A 12827-nucleotide genomic window follows, 5' to 3' on the forward strand; every position below is an offset into this window, starting at 1 on the left:
TTTGTAAGGTACGATTGAATGGAGCGAATCTCCAGCTAAAGCAAATGATCACTTTACTTTGATTTTGATTTATGAGAAAATTTCAGAAAAACATAAAGAAAAAGGTTTAGAAGTTATACCTTGCAAAACCTCAATTCTCTTCCTTCGGTTTGTTGATTTACTTCAATAGGTCTTTCTCATTATATCTCTTGACAAGGACCAACTTGTCAGAGTCTACTGAGAGAGAGAATTTGGAAATGGGAGATTAAAAAAAACTAGAGAAGTTCCCTGTTTTCTAGAAAGAGTATAGAACACCTTTCTTTAGAATTACGTGAGAATGAATGAGTTATCCCATCTCACTTTTCTCATAATGCTACTATAAATAAGGCATGATTAGGTTAAAACCTACTTTCTATCTAATTTCTATGAAATATTTATTCACTTAAATCATATTCAAATTTATATTTTTCTCCACCCATAATTTTAATATGAATCATATTAAATTATTAATTATTTGAATCATATTCTAATATATGAATCTTCCATTAATACATAGTTTTAATATGACCTTGTTTATAATAAATTATATTCAAATATATTTATTCTCCCATATCATATAGTTCTAAATTGAATCATATTCATTATTAACTATATAAAATATATTTACTTACATTATAAGTTGCATTAATTGTATCTAATAAAATAAATGTATTTTTTCTAAATTAATTTGAGCACTTCAAATTATTTTTTCAATATCTTGATTTGTATCGGTAACCATTTAATTTTTTACTTTTGAAAATTAAGTTTCTTTTCTCTCAACATCTCACCATACTTTATATTTTTCTTAAGTAAAAGACTTGAGTTCTTAGCCTAATTTGCAAAAACAAAAACAAACTTTTTAAAAAAGACTTATTTTAGTTTTCAAAACTTAGCTTATTTTTAAAAACAATGACACATATTTAATGATAAAACAAAAAATTTAGAGGTGGAAGGAGTGTTCATAAGCTTACTTTTTTCTTTTCAAAGAATTTATAAACTTACTTTTAAAAAACTATATAAAAAAAAAATCAAATGATTATTAAACAAGACTTAAACTATAGAGCACTACTACCAATTACATGTTTCATTATTTACCTTTTTTTGGCAAATTTATTATTTTCTTTTTAGAGACATGGAAGCTTTTTAAAAACTCAAATATTTTTTCCTGAGATAAAAATCACTATAAAGAAAATGACGAGAAAATAAACACAATTATAAAACCCCAATATTAGAAAGTAAGGTCCCGCTTGGTAACCGATTTTTTACTTTTTTGTAAAACACTAATTCCATTTATAATTTTCTATGGGTTTTTTTTAGTACAATTGCATGGGTGGTATAACTTTCTATGTTTTGTGGTTTATATTTATGAGTGCTTTCAAAATCATAACCGAATTTGAAAACTAAGAAAAGTATTTTTCAAAAACTTGTTCTCATTTTTTAAAATTAGTTAAGAATTCTAATATTTACATAAAAAAATATGAATACCATGAGAAAGAAATTGTGACAAAACAATCACAATTTTCAAAAACTAAAACTCAAGACCTATTCTTGAAAAAAAAAAAAAAAAAAACCTCAAACCCTCATTCAGTAACCCTTGGTTTTTGTTTTTTTTTAAAAAATTAAGACTATAAGCACCATTTTACTAATTTAAAGAAATGAAAATGATAAAGAAGAAATTAAGAGAAGGGAAATTATTTCAAATGATAAAATTGTTGAAAATATTTACAAAGTAGAACAAAATTTTAGAACTATCAATGATAGACGCTAATAGACACTGAATGACTTCTATCAGTGTCTATCAATGTCACTGATAGACCCTAATAGAAATCTATCATTGATAATTTTAAAATTTTATTATATTTTGATTTATTTATCTATATTTGAAAATAGTCCATAAAAGAAAACAAATATAATTTTTTAAGACAAAAAACCTACCAAATAGTTATCAAATGAAGCTTACAATAAGGATACGATCTAAATTATTGAATGTCATAGACCAAAGTGAGATCAGCTTAGTCGTAATGGACATGATCTTCGACTCGAAGATTCGATACCTCATCTCTACGAGGGTTGTACTGAAGAAAATATGAATCCATAAGGTGCTATGAGCGTTAATTCAAAGTGTTCAAATTGCTTCATCGGTTACTCATAACGTTCTACAATGTAATGAGAAACGCCCTCTTTTCTCTCTCTTTTTCTTCATCTCTTACTCCTTCGGTTGCGTCTCAAATGAATAACCCCTTCGTCTCCACCTGCATTTACAGGGCCGATTTCTAAGGTAATCTCTTTAAATGTTCAAGTCTAAGCTTAATTTCTCAGAAATCTCCTTTGTTTAATTTTCTTTATTCTTCTAACTAAATTAAAATTAATTGAACCCGCCCATTGTTTTAAGCAACGCCCTGTATTTATGCCTCCATTTATGCTCTATACAAGAAGCCGTTAACTTACCACTGCTTGCTTTCTTAATAAAGTACTGCCAAACAACCCTTTTCCATTAAACAATAAACAATTTGTTCTGAGATTACCCTAGTTTTGAGAGGTGGAGTTTCTGTTTGGATGTTGAGTTTTTTTTTTTGTTTTTTTAATTCTTTGAATTTGAATCAATCTTGGAATGTTATTAAGACTTACTTTCCATGTATGTGAAGGGTTCCCCCCTTCTTTCATTTTCCCCCCTATTCCCAATGAAATAGATGGAAAGGTTGCTTGATTCTTGGCCTAGTTATTCCATTTCTAGCTTGGTAAAATTTATGGAAACTTTCTGTCAAGCCAACTAGCAAATATAGATTTCAAAATTCATACTTCTTTTTTTCTTTATGTTAGTTATTTTTCACAATTCTTTGAGAAAAAGAAAAGGGGTGCGATGGATAAACCGTAGGAGACATGATTTTGGTCTTTGAAAAATTTTCATATACTTGTTTTTTTTTTTTTGTAAGTCAGATTATTTTAAGAATGATGTGATATTCAATATAACTTTAAGAGTACTAATTAATAAAACAAAATTTATAGCGTACACCATGGGAATACTAAAAATAATTTTTCTCTAGTTTCCTTTGGGGTGGTTTCTTGTTTTTTCAATATAAAATTACAAATCATTAATTGAGGCCCCTTGTTTGTTACTTGCTGCAGAGTTGCTTTCTCAAAACGTGTTGAACCTCCCTTTCCAGCTCTTAAATCTGACTTTGCTTTGCTTGGTGAAAGTTACACAGGTATAATAGATCTTACTTACATGGAGGTTTTTTTTGTTTTTTTCTTGGACTATTTAAGGAGGTTGTAGCCACCTAATTTTCTTGTAGAAAATTACTCGTTTATTTTTAAAGACTCGACTCTAGATCTCCTAACTTGACTATCTTCTTCACAAGGCAACATAACCCCTTCAAGTTTATAGAGAGGTACTTTAGTCTAATTGCATCCATCATTTCTACTTCTTAAGAATGTGCATATTTTTCTTCGTAACTCACTTCAAAATAGGTAGATATCCATACAATTCTGGATATTGTTTTCTGATTACTTTTTATCTAGAAAAATAGACGTGCATAAAAGGTCCTATTTGTTCATAAATTGTGGCCTCGTGGGGTAGCATATTTGCACATAAATTTCTTATTACATGCAATATGTATAAAGGATCTTCAACATAAAGGAGATTTCTTGTTGTATCTAAGCTTATACTTTCTCCAATAGAATGCGAGGTTTTGGTATGTTACTATACTGGATAAGAATTTTGTTCCGACTCTCCACGGTCATATGAAAACCCAATCTGATTGACATAGATTCTCGTTCCCTTCTCTCAATCGTTTCTGCAAAAGGAAATTTTGATGTTGAACATAACAATACATGAGCTAGAAAAAGAAAAGCTCTAAGTTTGTTTTAAATTTTTTGGTTATTTTGTTCATTCAGGTTCCAACTGAGGAAAATGGTGAAGATCTGCTGCATTGGAGCTGGGTATGTTGGTGGCCCTACGATGGCAGTGATAGCATTAAAATGCCCCACAATTGAGGTAGCAGTTGTTGATATATCTGTCTCCAAGATCTTAGCCTGGAATAGTGACCAACTTCCCATATATGAGCCTGGTCTTGATGAAGTAGTGAAGCAATGTAGAGGAAAGAATCTATTTTTCAGCACAGATGTTGAAAGGCACGTTTCAGAGGCTGACATAATCTTTGTTTCAGTTAACACTCCAACGAAAACTCGAGGCCTTGGAGCTGGCAAAGCTGCAGATCTCACGTATTGGGAGAGTGCAGCCCGAATGATTGCTAATGTATCAAAAAGGGACAAGATTGTTGTTGAAAAATCAACTGTTCCAGTTAAAACAGCAGAGGCAATAGAAAAGATCCTTACTCACAACAGCAAGGGAATCAACTATCAAATTCTCTCAAATCCAGAGTTCCTTGCTGAGGGTACTGCTATTAAAGATTTATTTAACCCTGACCGGGTTCTCATAGGAGGGAGAGAAACTCCAGATGGTCTCAAGGCAATTCAGGCTTTGAAGAGTGTATATGCCCAGTGGGTGCCTGAAGAAAGAATTCTCACCACCAATCTGTGGTCAGCAGAGCTCTCAAAGTTAGCTGCTAATGCATTTCTGGCCCAAAGGATCTCATCCATCAATGCCATGTCAGCACTCTGTGAGGCTACTGGTGCAGATGTGTCACAGGTATCCCACGCCGTTGGAACAGATACTAGAATTGGACCCAAGTTCCTAAATGCGAGTGTTGGTTTTGGTGGATCATGTTTTCAGAAGGACATTCTCAATTTGATTTATATTTGTGAATGCAATGGCTTGAATGAAGTTGCAAGCTACTGGAAACAAGTGATAAAGGTCAATGACTACCAAAAGAACCGATTTGTGAACCGGGTTGTCTCTTCAATGTTCAATACAGTTTCAGGAAAAAAGATAGCGATCCTTGGCTTTGCTTTCAAAAAGGATACAGGTGACACAAGGGAAACTCCTGCAATTGATGTTTGCAAGGGACTTTTAGGGGACAAGGCAAAACTGAGTGTATATGATCCACAAGTAACTGAGGATCAGATTCAAAGGGACTTATCTATGAACAAGTTTGATTGGGACCATCCAATCCACTTGCAGCCAGTGAGCCCAACTGCGGCAAAAGAAGTTAGTTTCGCTTGGGACCCGTATGAGGCGACTAAAGATGCTCATGGAGTCTGCATTCTAACTGAATGGGATGAATTCAAGACTCTTGATTTCCAAAGGATATTTAAACAAATGCAAAAACCTGCATTTGTTTTTGATGGAAGAAATGTTGTTGATGTTCAAAAGCTGAGGGAGATTGGATTCATAGTGTATTCCATTGGAAAACCACTGGATCCATGGCTCAAGGATATGCCTGTTATGGCATAGAAGTCCTCAGGATATAAAAGATGGAGTCTCTCCAAGAGATGAAAGATTTATGATCAATCCTTTTTCTGATATTCATTGTTTTTTTTTTTTTTTTACTTGCAAGTTGATTCACATTTTTATAATTGTTTTGAGAGTTAACCCTGACGTTTATATAAAATTTACTTCGTTTTTAAAGGTACTCCTATATAATAGTTGATCAAGTTTTGCGTTGTTTTCAGTAAGCTTGAAGTTCCTTAATTTTTATTAAATGTACGAGAAACCTTTTCGCATAAATTTTCAATTCAAATACAGATATTCATCAGCATTAATGATTAGACAACCACGAGTTTTTGACCTATAATATCAACAAAGTTCTACAGGTTTGCATAAGATTAGTATAAAACCATGACCTAATACGTTCTTGAACTAGATAGAGTGACCAACTCCACATTCCCATTTTGGTCTTAGTTAGGCTCAAGCTCTGTCAATGCAATCATTAATGGATTTCAAACAGACAAGAATGATGCCAAAGTTCAGCTCACCAGTTGAATTCCATGTCAAGTTACAGTATAATCAACAAGTGGTGAGTCCTTAATACCTCATATGAAATGAAGAAATCCGAGTCCACAGTTCCCGTGAAGTAGATATCGGAGGATACTGTAACATCATATGGCATTATAACAGCATGGCTAGTTGATTCTTTTTAGTGTGTTGACAAAGGTATAACTGGAAGAAGTAACAAAGAGTTTTCCAAAACCTGCCAAATCAAAGAGAAGGGCAATCAAAGCAACAGGTAAAGGTGTTTTCCAGCCAACCAAAGCTAGATTTCCTTATGAATGAAATGGGAATGGGAGAATGAAATAAGTATAACATGGGAAGCTCTCGAATAATGCTCAACTATGATAATAGAGTTCATATTCTAATCTGACTCGAATAAAATTCACAAAACAAACATACCAAACCCATTGGCTTGCGTGCTGTGCCATTGCAAGGAAGCTTTGTTGTGGGCATTCATTTAACAAGCAATGCATCATTCCACTTGTGTGCTCTTCGTAAAACAAAATAGATAACCAGATATCAAATGGACCACTATACTTCCGCAGTATATTGGTACTGACCCAAGAATAACCAGAGAAAAGTAAACATAAACTCTTGGAAAGGAAACTCAAAAGTTGATTACGAGAATGTCGCTTGGATACAATTGACCTGAAAATGCTCAGGTTTACTTTTGTGTGAGATGTCAATAAAAAATAGAGAGGCTTTCTTTTTAACCCAGTAGAAAAATCATTGGGCACAGGAAAGGAGAGGTTTTGAATTTTGTACGCTGAACAAATCTTACAGGACAGATGGTAACTTAAACACGGTTACGAGATATGGATACAACACGTCACGGACACGGCGATACATTATTTTAAAAATCTAGGAAACGACACGGCAAATGTATTTTAAAAAATATATATCATTTTTATACCAAAAGAAATTTAAAAGTAAATAGGTCGATGCATTTATATATTTTAAAAAAAACTTAGTTTTATGTATTTCGCACTCAAAATTTATTATTATTGTAATGTATGTGTCCTTTTAATCTATATGCATGTCTAACACATTTGTTGTACTAACAAGTATCCGATACGTGTCCAACAAATGTCGGAGTGTCCCCAAGTGTCGGACACTGACATGCTAACCAAACTAAAGTGTCCGTGCTTCTTAGCTTGCAAGTTAAATTCACTTAACATGTCATATCAACAAGCCTAAAGTCATTTATGAGTTTAAGCAATTTTAATAACTCGTTGAGCCATAACTTGGCTCCCATCTCATTCAGCAGCCTCAACACAGAAAAAGAAAGAATTACTCAAGCGTCCTTTAAAGATATTTTCTCTGCTATTAAGAATTAAAATATATGAAGAATTATAGAACCGTAAACTTCAAAGCATTCACTAATGGAAACTCAACTTAGGAAGAACAGGAATTCTGCAAGTGAGGGATCATATATCACGAGTTAACCATCATAGAAACGTGATTAAATGAGAATCACATGTGTCAAAAAGGAAAACTTACTGTAACAAACCTCTGTTAACAGCATTGGCAAAAAGGTAAAAGATTTTTTTTATTGGAGTGGAGAAGCAATGCATCATTGATTAAACCACAGCGCATAGTAAGAATTCTCTTTTAATTAATAATAGATATACAATAATAAATAGAACGGAAGAAACAGTATAGACGTCTACAACTCAATCAATTTTTAAATATATATCATTACTTGTAATGAATTATTCCTTATTGTAGTACTCACTACTCGAGCAAGAGCCTCATGACATTAATTTTTGTTTACAAATGGGTGTAGATAAATTGTTTGACCAACATAAACATTTAAATTACAAGATTTCAACAATAAATGTTGCTTCCTTGAAAGCCCAGCTACAATGGAGGCAATTTACATCTCAGGAAGTAGATTTTGAGAAAACAAGAAATGTTGAAGGAGGCAGTAAGAAGAATGAAAGTAATATAAGTTTAGAAGCCAGCTTACCGCACCCTGTTGTGCACATCACAATGATTACAGTGACCGGAAACTCCATACTATGAAAGTAATAATCTGTTAAAAGTCTATAAAGGGGGAAAGAACATAATGTAAGAGTAAGACATGTCAGATAGAAACCAAAAAAGTTATAGATAACCAAAAGTGAGTGTAGGTATGATTTCAACATTGCATCAGTAACCAGTTTAATAGATCCAAGATATTACCAAGTCAATCCCATGGCTTGATATTTCGTGTTCGATAACCTCTGCCAGAAATTTATGATCCCACACTTTGCCAAAACCATCATGAAAGCATCATTATATTGGATTACAGTTTTCACATGACATAATCAAACTCAGCCAGACACTTTTTAAAGTCACACATGCAAATCTGAATGGTCCAGGATCTTCACTTGATTGAGGGAAACCTAAATTTGAATATCAACAAGAGCAGACTTTGATAAATAAAAATCAAGATATCATCATGGTTATTATTACTATTATTAAAAAAAAAAACGAAAAATAGAATAAAACCCAAGCGTGCACTGAGGTTTGAGGATTTATGACAGCTGACAGGTACCTTTTAACCTCATAGGTTCAATATTCTAGGACCAACATGACACTAGAGAAGCTAACTTTATCTTTTCTTATCTTTTTTTTTTTTGGTAAAAAATACCAGCTTTCATTGAGAAGAAAGAAAATGTTCAAGATACCAGATATTTATGCAAAAACTTCTTTTTGTTTTAGGCTCAAACACCTTAAGAACTGTGGAAGTTTTGTATAGCCTCTTCTCATGGTTCCCATGCCATCTGCATTACCTATATAATAAATGAAGAGCATAAAATAGAATATAAGTGGTTATTTGGAAGCTATTTCAAAAAAATATGTTTGAATAATTAGTTTTCAAAATTTGTTCTCCCTTGTTTTTGAAGTTTGTTGTTATGGTTATGGATGACTTGCTTTCCTAAAACAACTACAGTTGTTCTTTCTATGAAAAACCATGTGTTTATGGATAGTAATTTCGAATGTATTTTTTTTTTTTAATAATTTATAAGTCACCCTCTTGAAACTTTTAAAAACAATTCTGTAAATAATAATAATAATAACAGTAATCTTAAAAAAAAAAAAAAAAAAAAAACCTTTGAAACCAACCCCCCAAACAAGGCCTAAGTTATGAAATTGGGGTTTCACATGACGCAAGTCAAGATTTTGCTGCACAAGTAAATGAAGAAAGAAGGTCAGCTAGTGAATTCTTGAAGTGTAATACCAATTGACATGCACAAAATATGAAGTTTATGCCCCCTTGATGTGAGGAAGTTTATTGTTGGAGAAGAAGACCTGCAGGGGTGTAGAAAGCACAACAGCATCAGGAGCCATAAATAAAAAAGGAACAAAATTGTATACACACAGTGAATAATAAATTTTGAAGTCCTAGTTAAATATTTGGTGTATGAGCATCTTAAATGTTGTTCTAATCTAAACATTAACATTATCAATTCAATTTTCAGCAAGGAGAACTGAAGGAACTTTTCTTTTCTATAGGTAAGAAAGATGTTCTTTAGAACTCAAAATAAACAACAGGCAATAAGATAGAACCTATGACAAAATTTTCTGTCATTGGAGCAAGATATAAACCGGGAAAATTATACAAAATGACCCAAAAAGTAAAAGCTTTTCTTTGGCTAACCTATTATTAAAAACTTAATTATTTGTGACTTTTTTCTTATGTGAAATTCCTTAATTACACTTGAATTTTAAAGGTTCCCGAGCTTCTCCTCTTACAAGTTAAACGGTTATTCATTCCATTCCCACACTAATGTATTCTCTCGGCTTTTGCTCTCGGTTTTTATCTCATCATCCCCGAGTGTTTCGTTCAATTTTCATCGTTCGTTTCAACACCGTTTTCACCGTTCTCATAATCTGAAAGGTTGTTACTCTTTTCCGTCATTGTCTGAACGTTTAGCCATAGTATAAGGTGTATAATCGTTCAGTACATGGGTTAGGGTTCGTTAATTACATGCATTTAGATCGCCTATTATCTTGTAGACGATTGTATATCTTTTAATACTCGATAGCATAGATTTATATACTTGATCGCTTAGCTTTCAATACTCGGTCGCGTAGCTTTTAACCACTTAGCTTTTAATACTCGATTGCCTAGCTTTTAATACTTGATCACCTAGCTTTTAATACTCGATTGCCTACCTATTCTAGTTACTTATTGCTTTAATTATCTGTTTGCTAGATTTATGGTGGTGCATTCAATCCCCGATGAGAAATATTTCCCTGCTAATGCATCTTGCTTGGTCTACATTGGCAAGATGAATGCATTGAAGCACAGATGGACATGTTTAAGAAAACATGCTTTGGTCCACTACTGGACGTCGATGTTGTATCCAATGGCCAGCTTTTCCAACATCTTCTTTTAAGGGATGTCACTGATAAGAATTCAGGCATCGTAAGTTTCAACATCATAGGAAAAAAAGTAACATTCACATGAGATGATTTTAATTTGATTACTGGATTATGGCCGACTGAGGAAAGATTAGAAAGGGATACCCGTAGTGAGAGGCTACGACATCTCATCCTTGGACCAAAGGTAGATAATAAACCAATTCTCTGCAAGGATGTTGAGACGGCATTTGAAGGCTACGACATTCCATTGCTTGTCTGATGTTTAATATTAGTAACAACGAATGTTGATGAAGAATGTTGGTTGGATAATAAATGTTGATGAAAAAATGTTGGTGGCATTAACTTCTTTGATCAGTCGATGAACGGGAAGAAGAGGGGAAGAGGTCAACCAGATTCGAGGGTACTTAAGGAATTTCACATAGGAAAAGGTCACAAATAATTAAGTTTCTAAGAACCTTTTGGGTCATTTTGTACAATTTTCCATATAAACCCAGCAAGAGAAATGAAGAATAGTAATAAACAAAGATGGAGACATCTAAAATGCTTACATAGACTCATTGCAATGACCAGCAAGATATTTCTCTTTTGAGGAGTGCCATCCAAATGTCAACGGATAACAGATAAGAGTATTTTAGTGCAAGAGAAGAGAAAAAATTTAAAGAATTATTACCATTTAAGAAAGCACTCCTAGAAGATGAAACTGATGTGTGAAAAATTTTGCATAATGAAGCAATCCAAATTACAACGAAGGCAGAAATAACCAAGAGTCAAGCCATCAAAGGACTACCCTGGAAACAACATTTACAGAGAAATATGATTAACAGAAAATTCCATTTCCTGATTCTAAGAAGTCATATCCGAGTTAAAGAGCATAAGAAAAAGGGAAATTTAACACGCAATTGAGAGAAACTTGGCTCAATACACTACAGAAAAACCTGATTCCAGAAAATTCACCCAAATTAGAAAATTTTGTTAAATTACTATGCCTTTGATAAATATACTCACTGTTTTCTTCCTTATATTTCCGGGAAAATAACGAGCTTTCAGCGACTTCTGCAATTTCAATTTCTCAAGCTAGAAGGATGTGAAATCGCAAAGGAGACGGCATTCATTTGGATGATACGGTGGAACTGTGAAAGTAATTTTGCATCCAAAATCTTCAATTCCATCGATTAGCATTCAGTTAGAAAGGAGAGCGAGAGAGAGCATCCAAAAATTTCAATTCCATCGAATAAGACGTGCTGCATTTTTTTTGTACTCGATAATTTAAAATAAATTATAAGGGTAATCGTTGAAATAACAAAATATTTGATGTTAACTTATTTTACCATATCCATAAACAGCATTTTGAAGTCCCAAATTAACATCGCAACTTTAAAACTCGTCTAGTAGTCATTCCGTTTGGTTCTTAGTTTTTAAACTTAAAAGCCTAATCCTTCCTAATTTTTTGCATTTTCCTTCGATAGTTAAAATTTTAGTCAAATTCTAAAAATAGAAGCTACTTTTTTCAATTTTCAAATTTTAATTTGATTTTTTAAAATATTGATATAAAGTAGATAATAAAGTAAGAAATTTAGAGTTTGAATTGTTATATATAATTTAGATTGAATATTATCATTAATGTGGCCTAAGTGCATTATCTACTATTTTATTTTTTAAGACTATTATTTTATTGGGTCAATTCAATAAAAAAAAAAAATACCGTTAGTAAAGTAAAAAAATAATTTCTTAATTAAACATTCCGACTAGAACGCTAAGAATTGGTCCATGTTAAATAGTTCTTTTCTCCTATCAAGAAACTTAAACAAGTTCCAAATGAAGACTAAGAGAGAAATACAATCCCATACTAATTATCATAGATTAAGATATATTACTCCAACTTATGTTATTGTGAAAATCATCTAATTCAAAGATCTTGTCAATTATTATTTTATACAACATTAGGATTTTATTATATAATCATGAAATTAAAACTTCTTGTAACAAATATTTATAGGTCTAATTTTTAAAAATTAAAGACAGAAAATGAAATGAATACCAAACAAAACCTAAATTTCTAGACATATGACATAGAAATTCTCCAAATATTAAAGATGGAGTCTACCTCCAAAAGATGAAAGCTTGATAATTTTTTTGATACTCACGGTTTTCTTTTCACCTGCAAGTTGTTTCACATTTTTATGATAACCATGAAATTTATATAAAATTTACTTTGCTATATAATAGTTGATTAAATCTTGAAAGTTTGCGGTAGAAGAAGAGAACCCCTATAAAAAGGGACTCAAATTATGCATGGTAACACCTATAGAATATTTACAAAAAAAACTTTCGAATTCGAAATCCACAAAGAAACATGATAACACACAAGAGACTAAATCTCACTAATGTCCCTCTCCACGTCCCTAAAATTCTTGTTGTTTTGCTCACCCCACGCCACCCACAAAATAACACACCCCCCACTAGCCAAAGGAAACGACTCTTCTCCTCACTAGGTTGGTTGAGAAGAGACTCCTCAAGAAACATACCCACATCTCTATATCGGACT

At 32.5% G+C, this 12827-nt stretch overlaps 1 protein-coding gene and 1 long non-coding RNA gene across 7 annotated transcripts; one reads left to right on the forward strand and one right to left on the reverse strand.

Moving 5' to 3' along the window:
• Nucleotides 1-2128: 2128 nt before the first annotated feature.
• On the forward strand, nucleotides 2129-5545 carry LOC120071077 (UDP-glucose 6-dehydrogenase 1-like). Of its 4 annotated transcripts, none has more exons than XM_039023107.2 (3): nucleotides 2129-2296; nucleotides 3145-3224; nucleotides 3913-5545. In XM_039023107.2, exon 3 carries the CDS (start codon nucleotides 3929-3931, stop codon nucleotides 5369-5371), a length of 1443 nt encoding a protein of 480 aa, XP_038879035.1. In that variant the 5' UTR covers nucleotides 2129-2296; nucleotides 3145-3224; nucleotides 3913-3928; the 3' UTR covers nucleotides 5372-5545. The 4 variants fall into 4 exon arrangements, with proteins under 4 accessions (XP_038879035.1, XP_038879037.1, XP_090167514.1 ...); XM_039023109.2 differs by lacking the exon at nucleotides 2129-2296 and adding an exon at nucleotides 2495-2557; XM_090311388.1 differs by lacking the exon at nucleotides 2129-2296 and adding an exon at nucleotides 2735-2756.
• Nucleotides 3417-11524, reverse strand: LOC120071078 (uncharacterized). 3 transcript variants are annotated; one of them, XR_016527996.1, is made up of 9 exons: nucleotides 11288-11524; nucleotides 10953-11070; nucleotides 9135-9205; nucleotides 8581-8685; nucleotides 8093-8295; nucleotides 7878-7954; nucleotides 6308-6398; nucleotides 5949-6107; nucleotides 3417-3812 (listed from the first exon to the last, which is right to left on the reverse strand). It is a non-coding gene; the product is annotated as an uncharacterized LOC120071078 (long non-coding RNA). The 3 variants fall into 3 exon arrangements; XR_016527998.1 differs by lacking the exons at nucleotides 3417-3812; nucleotides 6308-6398 and having other exon boundaries at nucleotides 5872-6107; XR_016527997.1 differs by lacking the exons at nucleotides 3417-3812; nucleotides 5949-6107; nucleotides 6308-6398 and adding an exon at nucleotides 7576-7768.
• Between the last annotated feature and the right edge of the window lie 1303 nt (nucleotides 11525-12827).

Source organism: Benincasa hispida, chromosome 2 (assembly GCF_027475165.1).
Source record: "Benincasa hispida cultivar pf3 chromosome 2, pf3_genome.v1.1, whole genome shotgun sequence".
NCBI classification, from domain to species: domain Eukaryota; kingdom Viridiplantae; phylum Streptophyta; class Magnoliopsida; order Cucurbitales; family Cucurbitaceae; genus Benincasa; species Benincasa hispida.

What these genes read in the sequence shown, in the direction of transcription:
- LOC120071077 (XM_039023107.2), top strand. Translation starts at nt 3,929, where the DNA reads ATGGTGAAGATCTGCTGCATTGGAGCTGGGTATGTTGGTGGCCCTACG.